The sequence below is a fragment of the Corythoichthys intestinalis genome, chromosome 13 (assembly GCF_030265065.1).
Source record: "Corythoichthys intestinalis isolate RoL2023-P3 chromosome 13, ASM3026506v1, whole genome shotgun sequence".
Lineage (NCBI taxonomy): Eukaryota > Metazoa > Chordata > Actinopteri > Syngnathiformes > Syngnathidae > Corythoichthys > Corythoichthys intestinalis.
In genome coordinates, this window is record NC_080407.1 from 4,124,625 (window position 1) to 4,140,699 (window position 16,075).

The window sequence follows — 16,075 nt, forward strand, 5'->3', positions numbered from 1 at the left end:
CCAGCTGTCCGCTATAATATTTTTTAGACACAGTAAACAGTGGTCTTTTCTCATCTCCCACTGTATTAAAAGTCAAAGCCAAAAGGCAAAGGGCCCGTAAAAAGCGCATTCTTGGCGGCTGAGGGAGAACCATAGGTGAGGGCAGTCGTCGTGACAATCCCAAGCCGAAAATGGCACTTCTCGGGCAGACACGTGAGAACCGGAAAAGACATTGGGTCGCTGCGTGAGTCCGGCCGGAAAACGGCTTGCGAAAACGGCGCAAAGCTCTTCATATCTCATTTCTGTGTTCTCTTGCTTAGTTAAAAAATACTGCGCGCACTCTGGAAATGAGAGCGCCACTGCGACCCACTGAGTGGATGTGCAAGTACACTTTATTCTAGTATGGCAAAAAAAAAAAAAAAAATAGCATGTTCCCCGAGGTCACATGCGCCACCCCTGGCATCGCTCTCTGGCACCCCACTAATTGAGAAGTACTGGTTTAGGGTTACATACGTGTCTATGTCTAGTTGGATTTTAAAAGATATGTTTAAGTGGGCCTAAAGTTGACAGTTCAGGACTTTTTCCGAACTATAACTTTATAGTCCAGAATGGAGTTGTATACTACTGGTGCACGATAATTTTTGGTCCGATAATTATCGGTCCGATAATAGGAATTATGACGTCATCCCGATAAATCCAATAACATTATTAATAGGACCGATAATATGTACTTTGCTGGCTTTACAGTTTACAGTACACACTGGTATGGGTAATCAGTTGACCATTTGCGGGCCATTGCTGCCATCTGCTGGTCAGAATTATTCACTGCATCTAATTTTTCTTACAGTAGTTTGGTGCATTCACTTACACATTGCAGTGTTTAGCGGTAGCATTGACAATCGTGAGTGCTTTCTGTTACGTTTCCGCCTCGGAAATATATGTAAGTATTTTATGTTTACTATAACATATGGATGTGCAATATATGTTTACTTCTGTGGTGAAGGGTCATATGTACAGAACTTCATAAGTTGTTGTGTTATAGAAGCCAGCCAATACTCAAGCTAGTGTGCTATGCTATACATATAATAGTTGTGTATAGAAGTGTATTGAGCAGTTTGTTGTAAATTGAGTATTGAATATGTTTTTTTCTGTTGTACTTTCACAATATTAAGACGAGTGTCTTCTCATAAAAGCAAGAAAAGACCAAGCCTTGTGGTTTATGGAAGTGCATTCATTCTTAGCTGGCTGTCGGGCAGTGCAGAAGTGAAACGCACTGTTTTGTTCATGTCATTATGAAAAATCTGGTGAGATCAAAGGCAAATCTATGTTGAATCCACCACTAGTTTTTTTATTTTTTTAAACCTCCAGGTGTTCAAAAACTCAGATTATACATTTTTAAAAATTTTTTATCGGTTATCGATATCGGTTTCGGCTTTGAGGAGCAGGAAGTTATCGATATCGGTATCTGTTTCAAAAAAATGGATATCGTGCATCCCTATTGTATAGTACTTGTATACCTAACTTTAAGGTCCTCCAAGTACTTCACACTATATCCTCATCTACCTACTGGTGACACAGCTCCAGGAGCAAAGTGGGGTTCAGTATCTTGCTCAAGGATACTGAGACGAGTTCATCAGGGCGGACAATCGAACCCAAAGCCTCTGGGTTATGGAACACTTAACACTTAACCACATAGAAAATAACATATCTTGCTGTACCTTGATTTAGGAGTGTCTACCTTGGTTTTTCAAATTGAGAGCTGTCGCATAGTGAATTTTGGTTGTTGTGCCCCGAGTTCTAAAATACAAACCAATCATCGACTATATTAGCGCAGATTGTAACTAGAAAGACTGCAGTTGACCTCCACTGTACTCCTCATCTCAGACAGCGTTTGTCTAATGGCTTATTAACGATGCCAATTCCAGGTAAAAATCAATTAGTCAACGCAACAAACAAGTCAATCACTGACTTCTGGACAGTAATGAGTAGAGCTGGGAATCTTTGGGCACCTAACGATTCAATTATGATTACGATTCAAAGGCTCCGATTCGATTATAAAACGATTATTGATGCACCCTCCCTCCCTTTTTTTTGTTTTGTTTTGTTTTTTTAAATTTTATTTTATTTATTTATTTTTTTTAATGTTTTTTACAATAGTTCCAAAATTGTTCAAAAATCCTCTCTCAGGCTAAACCAAACTACTATTTCAGTATCAAGTTAACATATAACAGTAAATAAAAAACTCCAGTCCCCATTCTGTATCAGCAGCTTTAAACTTACATTCAGTTAATTTAATGTTGTGAATCAGCTGTTAGAGTTGTTAAAATTGCTCCCGTTATTCCATAATTTGCCTTCTGTCTACTTTTGTCAAAGTTGTTAAACTATTTCATCATTTAAAGATAGATTCAAGACAAGACTCTGCCGATTTAGGAGTATTTTAGATAAAAAGTTAATTAGGTTCGCTCCAACAGAGCTTTCTAGAGAAGTCACTGCTTTAGTACTGCTTTCAGATGGTGGCTGTTTACTAACGCCGGAAAGTCTGTCATTTCGCATCTCTGTTCAATAATGTTCTAACACCGCCGTCGTCTTCATTTTGCATCTAGTTCTACATATACAGTGCCTTGCAAAAGTATTCGGCCCCCTTGAATCTTGCAACCTTTCGCCACATTTCAGGCTTCAAACATAAAGATATGAAATTTAATTTTTTTGTCAAGAATCAACAACAAGTGGGACACAATCGTGAAGTGGAACAACATTTATTGGATAATTTAAACTTTTTTAACAAATAAAAAACTGAAAAGTGGGGCGTGCAATATTATTCGGCCCCTTTACTTTCAGTGCAGCAAACTCACTCCAGAAGTTCAGTGAGGATCTCTAAATGATCCAATGTTGTCCTAAATGACCGATGATGATAAATAGAATCCACCTGTGTGTAATCAAGTCTCCGTATAAATGCACCTGCTCTGTGATAGTCTCAGGGTTCTGTTTAAAGTGCAGAGAGCATTATGAAAACCAAGGAACACACCAGGCAGGTCCGAGATACTGTTGTGGAGAAGTTTAAAGCCGGATTTGGATACAAAAAGATTTCCCAAGCTTTAAACATCTCAAGGAGCACTGTGCAAGCCATCATATTGAAATGGGAGGAGCATCAGACCACTGCAAATCTACCAAGACCCGGCCGTCCTTCCAAACTTTCTTCTCAAACAAGGAGAAAACTGATCAGAGATGCAGCCAAGAGGCCCATGATCACTCTGGATGAACTGCAGAGATCTACAGCTGAGGTAGGGAGAGTCTGTCCATAGGACAACAATCAGTCGTACACTGCACAAATCTGGCCTTTATGGAAGAGTGGCAAGAAGAAAGCCATTTCTCAAAGATATCCATAAAAAGTCTCGTTTAAAGTTTGCCACAAGCCACCTGGGAGACACACCAAACATGTGGAAGAAGGTGCTCTGGTCAGATGAAACCAAAATTGAACTTTTTGGCCACAATGCAAAACGATATGTTTGGCGTAAAAGCAACACAGCTCATCACCCTGAACCCACCATCCCCACTGTCAAACATGGTGGTGGCAGCATAATGGTTTGGGTCTGCTTTTCTTCAGCAGGGACAGGGAAGAAGATGGTTAAAATTGACTGGAAGATGGATGCAGCCAAATACAGGAACATTCTGGAAGAAAACCTGTTGGTATCTGCGCGAGACCTGAGACTGGGACGGAGATTTATCTTCCAACAGGACAATGATCCAAAACATAAAGCCAAATCTACAATGGAATGGTTCAAAAATAAACGTATCCAGGTGTTAGAATGGCCAAGTCAAAGTCCAGACCTGAATCCAATCAAGAATCTGTGGAAAGAGCTGAAGACTGCTGTTCACAAACACTCTCCATCCAACCTCACTGAGCTCGAGCTGTTTTGCAAGGAAGAATGGGCAAGAATGTCAGTCTCTCGATGTGCAAAACTGATAGAAACATACCCCAAGCGACTTGCAGCTGTAATTGGAGCAAAAGGTGGCGCTACAAAGTATTAACGCAAGGGGGCCGAATAATATTGCACGCCCCACTTTTCAGTTTTTTATTTGTTAAAAAAGTTGAAATTATCCAATAAATTTTGTTCCACTTCACGATTGTGTCCCACCTGTTGTTGATTCTTGACAAAAAATTAAAATTTTATATCTTTATGTTTGAAGCCTGAAATGTGGCGAAAGGTTGCAAGGTTCAAGGGGGCCGAATACTTTTGCAAGGCACTGTATATGATATCTACTGTAGCCGTATGTTTGTAGCAACTAGCAACTGGGCGTTGTTTGTAGCTGCTGTTGGCCGCAGTCAGGTATGATTGTTTTTTTTTATCGAGCGGCATAAGTTGAATATGATATTTACTCTCGGTCCGTTCCTCATTGCGCCCCAAAGACCGCGCTAACTGTGTTTTACTTCCGTTTTACCTGGTGTAATTCAATAATCGGAATTTGGATGTTTGTGAATCGTTCTTGAATCTTCCACGGCCGAATCGCGAATAATCTAAGAATCGGGAATTTCGCACGCCTCTACTAATGAGCACTTATACAATGAACACGTGTGTTGAGTGCAAAATAAGCGCGGTTGGATCATGTTCAATGGCCTATCTTCAAATCTGGAGCTCAGGGTTTTAAAAAAATAAGAATAAAAAAAGTAAACTGGATGCAAGGACAATAAATAATTTGTCCTCCTTTCACAAAGATGTGTGCCACTCTACTCTCTTTTTCATGAGCTTGATCATTCGTTTCATTTCATCACCTCGTCCAAGTGGACGCTTGAAAGCATTCTTCGCAGGCCTTTGGGGGTTTCGGGCCCAACAAAGCCAACTCACACACACACATGCGCACTACAAACAGAGAGAGACACAAGAAGGGACAGCTGAACTCGGCCTCGTTAGGGGGAAACGCAATCACAAGGGGCTTATCATACAGACACAAAACACGCACACACAAACCCCAACATAGTGAACCTGGTGCCCTCGATCTGGCAGGCCATTGTATTGTGGGATTGTGCGGACAATCTCTTCATGAATGATTAAGCAGCGCGTTTTCTCCAGCAAACTCTTTGATGCCCAGCGGCCCCCGTTTGATCGCGGGGCATCGTTTTCGAGATACGAGCAAACGTACACTTAGTGGCGGATGCCGACAGCTGCCCCCTCCTGCCCCGCGGCATGTGAGAGGCTATTGTTAGGGGGGCCCGTTCGACGGAGAGACGCTTGTTTGGGAAAAGGTTGCAAAGTCATGGGAAAAGAGTGCTTTGTCTCGGCGGGGTCGTGAGGGAGTGAATCATGAGCGGACGTGTTTATAGCTCGACACACACAGCTGCGGCAAATGCACGCACACGCGGAGGCCAAGACGAACGCGATCCAGAACACACAGACGAGTCTTCCCCGACGACACAATTGCGAGACACAAAACAAAAAAACAGGGGAACAATTTATAATTGAACTCGCACAAAGCAAATAAACACAGCTGCTTTACACCACAAATGCTATCACAAGGCGCCTTATCACATAAACTGTGTATGGGCAACTCACGGGGGGTTTAAGAGGGGATGTGTATGCATGTGTGTGCGTTCCGTCTTGGACGGGGCGTCTCGGTGATACAAAGCGGGCCTTTCTCAGCTCAAAATTCAGTGTCATCTGCCTTTAGAAAGACCCGAGCTATTAGTTCCGAGCCACCTGGGCTAACATAGAGGCTGCAGTGTCGCACCCCAAAAAGGACAATACTTCCATTTTTTAAAGTCGGTTAGCTCAATCCTGCCCGGGTTTGTGCGACACAACTGCAAAAAGTGCGACTTATAGTCAGAATTATACGATCTACATTAGGGTTGTTCCGATCATGTTTTTTTTTTTTTTGCTCCCGATCCGATCCCGATCGTTTTAGTTTGAGTATCTGCCGATCCCGATATTTCCCGATCCGATTGCTTTTTTTTGCTCCCGATTCAATTCTAATCATTCCCGATAATTTTTCCCGATCATATACATTTTGGCAATGCACTAAGAAAAAAATGAATAAAACTCGGACAAATATATACATTCAACATAAAGTACATAAGTACTGTATTTGTTTATTATGACAATAAATCCATAAGATGGCATTTACATTATTACATTATTAACATTCTTTCTGTGAGAGGGATCCACGGATAGAAACTTGTAATTCTTAAAGGATAAATGTGACTTTGTATATTTTGACTAAATATTGCCATCTAGTGTATTTGTTGAGCTTTCAGTAAATGATACTGTAGCCATTTAACTGTTCTGCCCAAATGCATGATGGGATGTGCAACCATGACTGTGCGTAATGGCACCAATTGATATATCTTCTCTGCGTTGGGAAATAACATAGGGTGTTAAGAAAAAGATCAATTACTACCTTTCTTCCCCACATTGCTTCCCACGATATTTTTAATCGTAGGGAGAGGGATTGTAAGGCTTTAGCCAATTAAAAAAAGGCTCCAAAGGCTGCCAAATTTCACTCTACTCATTTTACGCTGCCTTTTAGCTCTATATACAGGTTAAACGGCGCCATTACAGATTGAACGCAACAATGCGTGAGTGGGTCGTGCAGTGCATGCGTTAATTGCGTTAAATATTTTAACGTGATGAATATTTAAAAAAATTAATTACCGCTGTTAACGGGATAAATTTGATAACCCTACCTTAAGCCTAAACTAAAGACTCTGGATGAGTGTAACATATTATGTCTGTAACGTTAAATACAATTAGAAAATGATTTAATTAAAAAATATACAGTATATATATTAAAAAAAAGGCATATCCGATTCCGATACTTTGAAAATGACGTGATCGGGACATCTCTAATCTACATATTTTGTCATGTTGTAAATGAACCCATTTCACTTTAATTTGCCCAAAAAGTTCTCATTTGAACGACTACGTGAGGAATGCTGACTTGACCCTCCAATTTGGCTCAATGCTGAGACAAACACCCTTCCTAGTGCTGACTCACACATTGTGAAACATACATTAACATGCACAGACACACAAACCCATGCATCATCATCACACGGTTGCGCGCTCACAAAGCGGCCTCACCTGGATTTGCTGCTGCAGGAGGTTGATTTTGTGCTGCTGCTGCAGGAGCTGCTGCTGTTGCCGGGCAATCTGAGGACAAAAACAGCACATTGTTAGAATGTACAGAATATAGACGGCCTGCATGTACGGGAAGTGGGGCGTACGACACATGTGGATGTCTCGGATGCCCTGTTTGCACGACAGAGGGAATGAAATATTAACGAACGGATCTCATCTGGTCGCAGCTCGCAGCCAAAGGGTCAGCGCTGTCGCATCGACACACTTAGCGACACAAGTCCATCTGTTATCATTATTGTGTTAAGACTCACTCTAAACTGTTAGTGATGCACAGAAAACGACTATATGAGTACTCGGCAGTGTATCGCTTGTCTCACATTCATTATATCTTAACATTCCCACTAGAGATGTCTCGATCGATCGGGTCCGATCACGTCATTTTCAAAGTATCGGAATCGGCAAAAAATATTGGACATGCCTTTTTTTAATATATATATATATATATATATATTTTTTTTTTTTTTTAATTAAATTGTTTTCTAATTGTATTCAACGTTACAGAAATAATATGTTACACTCATCCAGAGTCTCTAGTTTAGGCTTAAGGTAGGGTTATCAAATTTATCCCGTTAACGGCGGTAATTAATTAATTTTTTAAAATTTATCACGGTAAAATATTTAACGCAATTAACGCATGCGCTGCACGACCCACTCACGCATTGTTGCGTTTAATCTGTAATGGTGCCGTTTTACCTATATATAGAGCTAAAAGGCATCGTAAAATGAGTAGAGTGAATTTTGGCAGCCTTTGGAGCCTTTTTTTACTTGGCTAAAGCCTTACAGTCCCTCTCCCTACGATTAGAAATATCGTGGGAAGCAATGTGGGGAAGAAAGGTAGTAATTGATCTTTTTCTTCACACCCTATGTTATTTCCCAACGCAGAGAAGATATATCAATTGGTACCACTACACACAGTCATGGTTGCACTTCCCATCATGCATTTGGGCAGAAAAGTTAAATGGCTACAGTATCATTTACTGAAAGCTCAACAAATACACTAGATGGCAATATTTAGTCACAATATACAAAGTCTCATTTATCCTTTAAGAATTACAAGTCTTTCTATCCGTGGATCCCTCTCACAGAAAGAATGTTAATAATGTAAATGCCATCTTGAGGATTTATTGTCATAATAAACAAATACAGTACTTATATACTGTATGTTGAATGTATATATTCGTCCGAGTTTTATTCGTTTTTTTCTTAATGCATTGCCAAAATGTATATGATCGGGAAAAATTATCGGGAATGATTGGAATTGAATCGGGAACAAAAAAAAAAGCAATCGGATCGGGAAATATCGGGATCGGCAGATACTCAAACTAAAACGATCGGATCGGGAGCAAAAACGCATGATCGGAACAACCCTACAAATACTACTAATACTGCTAATAATTGAAATCAGCAATGTAGATAACAATAGAAAGCAAATAGAATGAAATATATAGACAGTTATGGATATGCAGTGCTAACAGTTTGAGCATACTTCAGACCTTCAGGTAACTTGTTCCAGAGGTGAGGAGCATAATAACTAAATGCTGGCTCACCTTGCTTGGTTCTTGTTCTTGGAACTTACAGGAGACCAGTTTCAGACGACCTTAGGGGTCTAGATGTTTCATAGGAATCTAACAAATCAAGCATGTGTTTTGGTCCAAGGCCATTAAGTGTTTTGTAGTATTTTATAGTCTATTTTTTGACTCACTGAAAGCCAGTTAACGATTTCAAAACTGGTTTAATGTGGTCCAATTTCCTTGTATTTGTAAGGACTCTGGCAGCAGCATTCTGTACTAGCTGCAGCTTCCTGACTGATTTTTATCAAGACCTGTAAATATACCGTTGCAATTAGGGTGGGAACCTCTTGGTACCCTACGATACGATTTCCGATATGAAGCTCACGATAACGATGATCTCACAATAAAGCAATACAGCGATTATCAATACATTGGTCAGGAAATCAAACTACAAAAAAAAAACTAATAAACAGAAAAAACAAGCTATATTCATCCTTCTGCTCTAAGTTTATGTCCAGTCCATTTGAACTGGGAGGGTGGCAGCATATTAACCCCTCCCACTTCGATAGACATCAGTGGCAGCCAATTAATGCCAGGCAAGGAGGTGATTTTGGGCCCTTTTAGGTCATTACCTGTTGATTTTCAGTCACTTCCTGTTGATTTGGGGGCATTTTATGGGCACTTTCCTGTTGCTTTTGGGTTACAGAACAGGAAGTGAGCCGGGAATCCCACAAATGAATAGGCAGTGACTCAAACTCAAAAGGAAGTTATCTGTAAATGCCCTAAAATGAACAGAAAGTGACCTGTAAATGCCCTAAAAATCGGAAAAAGTGACTGTCAATGGCTGCCATTGAGTTCACTGAAACACTATTATGTAGTAAGATTTTGGTAGCAACTTCTTGTTTTCTTTCCTTTTTTTTTTTTTTTTTTTTTTTTTTTTTTAAACATTGATACCTTTTCAAAACGATATCTCGATTCTTGGCATGAGCGTATCGATAACCTTTTGGGATGCAAAGTATCACGATATATCACCATTTCGATATATTGTCACGCTCCTAGTTGCAATAGTCCAATATGCTGAAAATGAATGCATGCATAAGTTTTTTCCTCGTCTTGTTCAGTCAGATGCGTTGAGGTTAACCCCTCATTGCTGAAAAATCACCATACCTGAACTTGCTTCATTTGAAATGTCGGTATTGTTGTGGAATGATTGTGTACCTGGTCCTGTTGCTGCTTGGCAAGCTCCATCTGCTGCCTCTGTTTCTCCATCTGCGAGGCGGCCAGCTTCTTCTGCTCCTCGTGGGCAGCCAGGAGCTGCTCCCTCAGGCTGCTTAACTGGCCGATCATGCCCATGAGTTGGCGCTCTTTCTCCGCAAGGCTGTCTGGGGTACCTGAACAAGAGCGTAGGGGGCGGTTTAGTGTAATCCTTGAAAGGAAACTGACTTCAACTCAGCAGGCAAAGTTTGTCAAGAATACAAATACGGATGTCTTCTATCCAGAGGCCAGAGAGGATTGTGGGAGTCGGGTCAGAAAGGGCAAGGAACAACAAAGTAGTGTAAAGCTATCCGTGGCTTGTTGGTCCATCTAATATATGACCGGTTTGGGGTTTTAAGGTCCCTTCGACGGAAGGTGTGTTGTAAAACCAGATGTTGACTGTTTTTTTCCTGCGTGATTACTGCAGAGAACATCCATCATTGTCTTTATTGCTTCATTTATAGTGAAGCAAAAGACCAGAAGAGGAAACATTTGTCAACAGGTTAAGCAAACTGGAATTCAACAAGAAAAAAAATGCTACATTTAAAAATTTCTACCTAAGAACAGTAGCTATTGAGCGTTTTGTGTGTGCGAGAGAGAGAGAGAGAAGGAAAGTGTGTCTGGTCTGTGTTTACCCTGCAGTCAACCAGCCTTCTGCTCACATTTAGCATGGCCTGACCCTTGACCCCTCAGATCCTGACATACCAGCTCCATTACACACACACACTTACACACATACACAATTACGTATCCAAACACAAGGCCTAAATCATTCAACAGGATGTAGTTAAGGAGAAGCACAATCAGCGCAGGGTCCTCATGTCTACTTGTACCCACCAGTTTAAGGTTGACTATATATCGTGTCAATGTGTGTGTGTGTGTGTGATGAATACAATCCTCCATTGTTCCTCAGCTGCTACCTTAAAGAGGGCTGCATTCCTCCACCAGTCGAACCAGATGACGGCCAGAAAAAATTGGGGGTGGAAAGAAGGACATGCGGAATGGATGTGAAGACAATGTGCTACACGGAGCCTGACCCGGCCTTTGACCGTGACGGCAAGGTAAGAGTCATTCATTTGTCCTCCCGGTTGGTAGTCGCCCCAACCTACCGATGCCCCACCCAATTCAACCCCCGTCCAGTCACCTCTCCCTCAATCCGCCCGCCAACAATGAACAATAACGGCAACTGTAGGGCGGGCTGGCTGCTGGAAAAATAAACAGGCCGCTGTCCTAACGTACAGACGCACCTTTGTAAAGCCAGAAAGAGCCAACGCTTGTGTGTGTGTGTGTGTTGCCGAAGCTGACCAAGACAAGAAAGGGTCCTGTGTTGAAAAACGTTGGCCTGTTCAAGTAGGGGGGGGTGAAGTGAGAGGGGATAACTTAAAGGGTAGTAGGGGGTGGGTTGTAAAGGTGAAACGATGGATCAAAGGAAGCTTTCTTGTCTCGGGGGGGGGGTCAAACACACGCACACACTTCCATGCACAAATGCAAACACGCTTAACCGGGGGGGCGCACAGTTCCGTGTGTGGCGAGGTGTACGAGTACAAAAAAGTGTGTGAAGATGAAGCTGCTTTTTATTCTTTCCTTGCATCAGATGCGAGGCTTTAATCAGTAAACCAGAGCAGACGGAGAGACAAAGCGCCCTCACGAGCACCCCCACTTTCGTAGAACTTCTATCCCCCCTCCCAATTCCTCACATCAGTTTGTTTCTTCAGCTGCTGTGAGGAAGAATCGATCACTGGATTCTCCCCTCCACGGCGTGATTATTACAGCCCGAAAACTCTCCACGTAATTAACCAATTTGTAACAATGGAATGCTTGTCGCTCGGTTTTGGGGGGGGCTAATTAATGACCGCCCATCCCAGCCTTCCCATGAGGAAGGAGAGGGGCCAAGATGGAAGCAGAAAAATCCACAAAGTCTGGAAGATTATTAGCAACTATATTCACATGAAGAGAGCAACCCAGTTAGTGTAAATAAGTGGATTACAGTGATTAGTTTGATTTAAGTGTTTACTACACGGTGGGGTGTAACTTGATTTTCCTATTGCGGACGCTGTATACAGTTTGCTTGCCTACGGGTTGCTTCGGCATAAAAAGAAAAAAGAAATCCTGCCAACTTTCTTAATTTATATAATTAGTGCTGTCAAAGTTAACTTTATCGCCAGAGTCAAAGCTTTAATTCATTGGCTGCTGTTGACAGTGACAGATTAACCAGATCTTCTCAAAAAATAACCTCTTTTAACACTGACTCCACAGTAACTTTATAATTTTATATTAGAACCCTAAAACTACAGGAATCTATTCTTTCATACGGTAGGTTAACTCATTGACGGTGATCATGGTACCCGCGGGTTATTAAAAGTATTTAAAAAAGCATTGAATTATATTGCGTCTTTTTTGGTCTGCATCGGCTGTCACAATGTTGGTCATATTGCGTTTTGTTCCAGAGGGAGCGTTCCCGATGTCGTAACTGTGTTTTGTAACGAATTTTCAGTTAGCAGGAAAAAAAAAACACATTTTCTTAATGTTTAAATAGTCTACATATTTTTATGAACATTATAAATGCATTTACACAATGAAATAACGCTGGAAAAGTTTGTTAAACAAAATGTTGGTCAAATCGTGTTTTTTTTTTTTCCGGAGGGAGCATTCCCGACTTCGTAACTGCAGCCAATTTAAGCTCATCAAGACTTTAAAATAGAGGTAAAATCGGGCCTAAAAAATCCAGCCCGATCCGAACTGGTCCGCGGGTAAGCCCGACCCGCGTTTTGTGTGATAACATTTGTGACGATGTCTGCATAAAAGCCTGTCTTTTATAACGAATTCTCAGTTGGCAGAAAAATAAAAAAACGAAATAACGCTGGAAAAGTTTGTTAAATATAAATAAACAGATGCGGTTTTGCGGACTTGCAGAGGGGAAGATTAGAAAGGGCGTTTAGGCACGCTCTGGCTCTGCAATGACCATACAGCGCCTTCTTTTTTTTTAATCCAAATTATTTAGTTTATCTTAGTTTATCATTCATACATCGTTAATATATAGTTATTTCAAAAAGTTAGCGAGAAAGAACCCTGGCCCGGCCCGACGTAATAATTGACATTTTAATTTTGGTCATGTTTTCAGTTTAAGTTAGCTGTTTCTAGCTTGCTATGTTTATAATTGCGATGTTTGTTTACCGCTTTTCCTCTTACTGCGAAGAGGGAGGAAGTTACATTGGCCGCCGCTATGATATTTAAGTCACTTTAAATGTGTTTTAATTGTATCTTCAATATATGTGCATTCTTTTGTCAAACACACTTAGTAATTGAGGTTAAATTTGATGTTCAGTGCTTTATTTATTTAATATGATTCAATATGATCTCAATAATGGGTGCGAGAAAAGTATTAATTTTCAGTTGAAATGGCATTAAAAAAGGTCTTAAAAGTCTTGAATTTAGATTTATCAATCCTGGGGGGACCCTGGGTGATAGGCGTCCAGTCCGTTTTGACTAGGATGGCTGAGGGGGATTGTGTTTCAGATTGTGTACCTAATAGAGCTGAAACGAATACCCGAGCAATTCGAGTAACTTGAGTTTAAAAACTGATCCGAGTGATTTTGTTCGCCTCGAGGAATCGTTTTAATTTTGCCAGCTCTAAGCATCACGTTTTGCCCAATCTACTTTAAATGCGGCACAACGCGCTGACGCAACGTGCGGAGAGGAAAAAGCAGCAGCCGACAGTCGCTACAAACTAGGGTTGTTCCAATCATGTTTTTTTGCTCCCGATCGTTTTAGTTTGAGTATCTGCCGATCCCGATATTTCCCAATCCGATTGCTTTTTTTTTTTTTTTTTTTTCTTTGCTCCTGATTCAATTCCAATCATTCCCGATCATTTTTCCCGATCATATACATTTTGGCAATGCATTAAGAAAAAAATGAATAAAACTCGGACAAATATATACATTCAACATACAGTACATAAGTACTGTATTTGTTTATCATGATAATAAATCCTCAAGAAGGCATTTACATTATTAACATTCTTTGTGTGAGAGGGATCCACGGATAGAAAGACTTGTAATTCTTAAAGGATAAATGTGACTTTGTATATTGTGACTAAATATTGCCATCTAGTGTATTTGTTGAGCTTTCAGTAAATGATACTGTAGCCATTTAACTGTTCTGCCCAAATGCATGATGGGAAGTGCAACCCTGACTGTGTGTAGTGGTACCAATTGATATATAAAATAGAAAAGAAATAAAAAAGAGTGTTAAGAAAAAGATCATTTACTACCTTTCTTCCCCACATTGCTTCCCACGATATTTCTAATCGTAGGGAGAGGGATTGTAATGCTTTAGCCAATTAAAAAAAGGCTCCAAAGGCTGCCAAATTTCACTCTACTCATTTTACGCTGCCTTTTAGCTTTATATATAGGTAAAATGGAGCCATTACAGATTGAATGCGACAATGCGTGAGTGGGTCGTGCAGCGCATGCGTTAATTGCGTTAAATATTTTAACATGATAAATTTAAAAAAAAAATTTAATTACTGCCGTTAACGGGATAAATTTGATAACCCTACCTTAAGCCTAAACTAAAGACTCTGGATGAGTGTAAAATATTATGTCTGTAACATTAAATACAATTAGAAAATTATTTAATTAAAAAATATATAAATATTAAAAAAAAGGCATGTCCGATATTTTTTTGCCGATTCCGATACTTTGAAAATGACGTGATCGGACCCGATGCCAATCGATCGGGACATCTCTACTACAAACTATACCAACGTTGCTAAAAACTACGGCCGCGTATGCTACCGTAGAAGCAGGTAGCGTCTGATACGGTCTCATAGATATCACATGTGTATCGAACTAGATGCAAAATTACAGACTCGGCGGCGTTAGTAAACAGCCGCCATCTTAAAGCAGTAGACTTCTCAGCGCTAATAAAGATTAACGTAACTGTCCCTTGCTCAGGTAAGGTTAGCCCTGCGGAGGGCTAGGTTTCAATTAATTATGACTACTGTCAATGCGTTGCTAACATGTCTTACATACAGGCTTTATTTAATCTGTAAAAACATAGCGCTGTAGAGTGATTAGGGTGTAAAATAAAAACATAATAAAGCTAACAGTCGATTTTAGCTCAGTAGTCATTGCTGGATAAAACGCCAACTAGCACTGGTCCCCAATGTGCTCCAATACAGCAGGTATCATACGTTTAAGTTGAACACTGCAAAAACTCAAAATCCTATGAGGACTTAGTTTCGACTAACTTAAAACCTAACTAGAACTTAAAAATAGCTTGACACAAATAGAAATTCAGTTGAAACACGTGGGAAAAACACCTTTTAAGTGATGTGTGTTATCAAATGTAATTGACATTTTTAGGTAAGAAATTAGATTATTTTTAATGATTTCTAGTTTTTGAATGAAAGCAGTGAATGAGTTTTTTTTTTTTTCTAGTCACATCTGAGATGAAATTGTTGGCTGTTTTCAACAATATACATTAATATTTAAGACATTGATTGACTAAAAATGGTTCAATATTAGATGAAATGTCTTGTTTTCTCATGTATATTTTAGGGCTGTCAAAATTATCGCGTTAATGGGCGGTAATTAATTTTTAAAAATCAATCACGTTAAAATATTTGAATCAATTAAAGCACATGCCCCGCTCAAACAGATTAAAATGACAGCACAGTGTCATGTCCACTTGTTACTTGTGTTTTTTGGTGTTTTGTTGCCCTCTGCTGGCGATTGGGTGCTACTGATTTTATGGGCTTAAGCACCCATGGGCATTGTGTAATTATTGACATCAACAATGGCGAGCTACTAGTTTATTTTTTGATTGAAAATTTTACAAATTTTATTAAAATGAAAACATTAAGAGGGGTTTTAATATAAAATTTCCAGAAATTGTACTAACATGTATCTTTTAAGAACTACAAGTCTTTCTATTAATGGATCGCTTTAACAGAATGTTAATGTTAATGCCATCTTGTTGATTTATTGTTATAATAAACAAATACAGTACTTATGTACAGTATGTTGAATGTATATATCCGTCTTCTGTCTTATCGTTCCAATAATCGATTAAAAATTTTAATCATTTGACAGCCGTAGTATATTTATTAGGGGTGTAACGGTACACAAAAATCTCGGTTCGGTACTTACCTCGGTTTTGAGGTCACAGTTCGGTTCATTTTCGGTACAGTAAGAAAAC

At 39.9% G+C, this 16,075-nt stretch overlaps 2 protein-coding genes across 6 annotated transcripts in view; one reads left to right on the forward strand and one right to left on the reverse strand.

Moving 5' to 3' along the window:
* The window catches only part of sox5 (SRY-box transcription factor 5), a 158,328-nt gene that overhangs the window by 64,964 nt on the left and 77,289 nt on the right, over positions 1-16,075 (reverse strand). For all 5 annotated transcript variants that reach the window (XM_057855942.1, XM_057855944.1, XM_057855943.1 and 2 more), the window contains exons 5-6: positions 9,839-10,011; positions 7,053-7,121 (exon numbers count right to left, since the gene is read on the reverse strand). In XM_057855942.1, the coding sequence (XP_057711925.1) occupies positions 7,053-7,121; positions 9,839-10,011 (242 nt within the window). The remainder of the gene's footprint in view (positions 1-7,052; positions 7,122-9,838; positions 10,012-16,075) is intronic.
* Positions 10,794-16,075, forward strand: part of lrmp (lymphoid-restricted membrane protein) — a 322,294-nt gene continuing 317,012 nt past the window's right edge. Inside the window, exon 1 of the mRNA XM_057855925.1 lies at positions 10,794-10,935. The gene's annotated coding sequence lies outside the window, so the exon portion shown is untranslated. The remainder of the gene's footprint in view (positions 10,936-16,075) is intronic.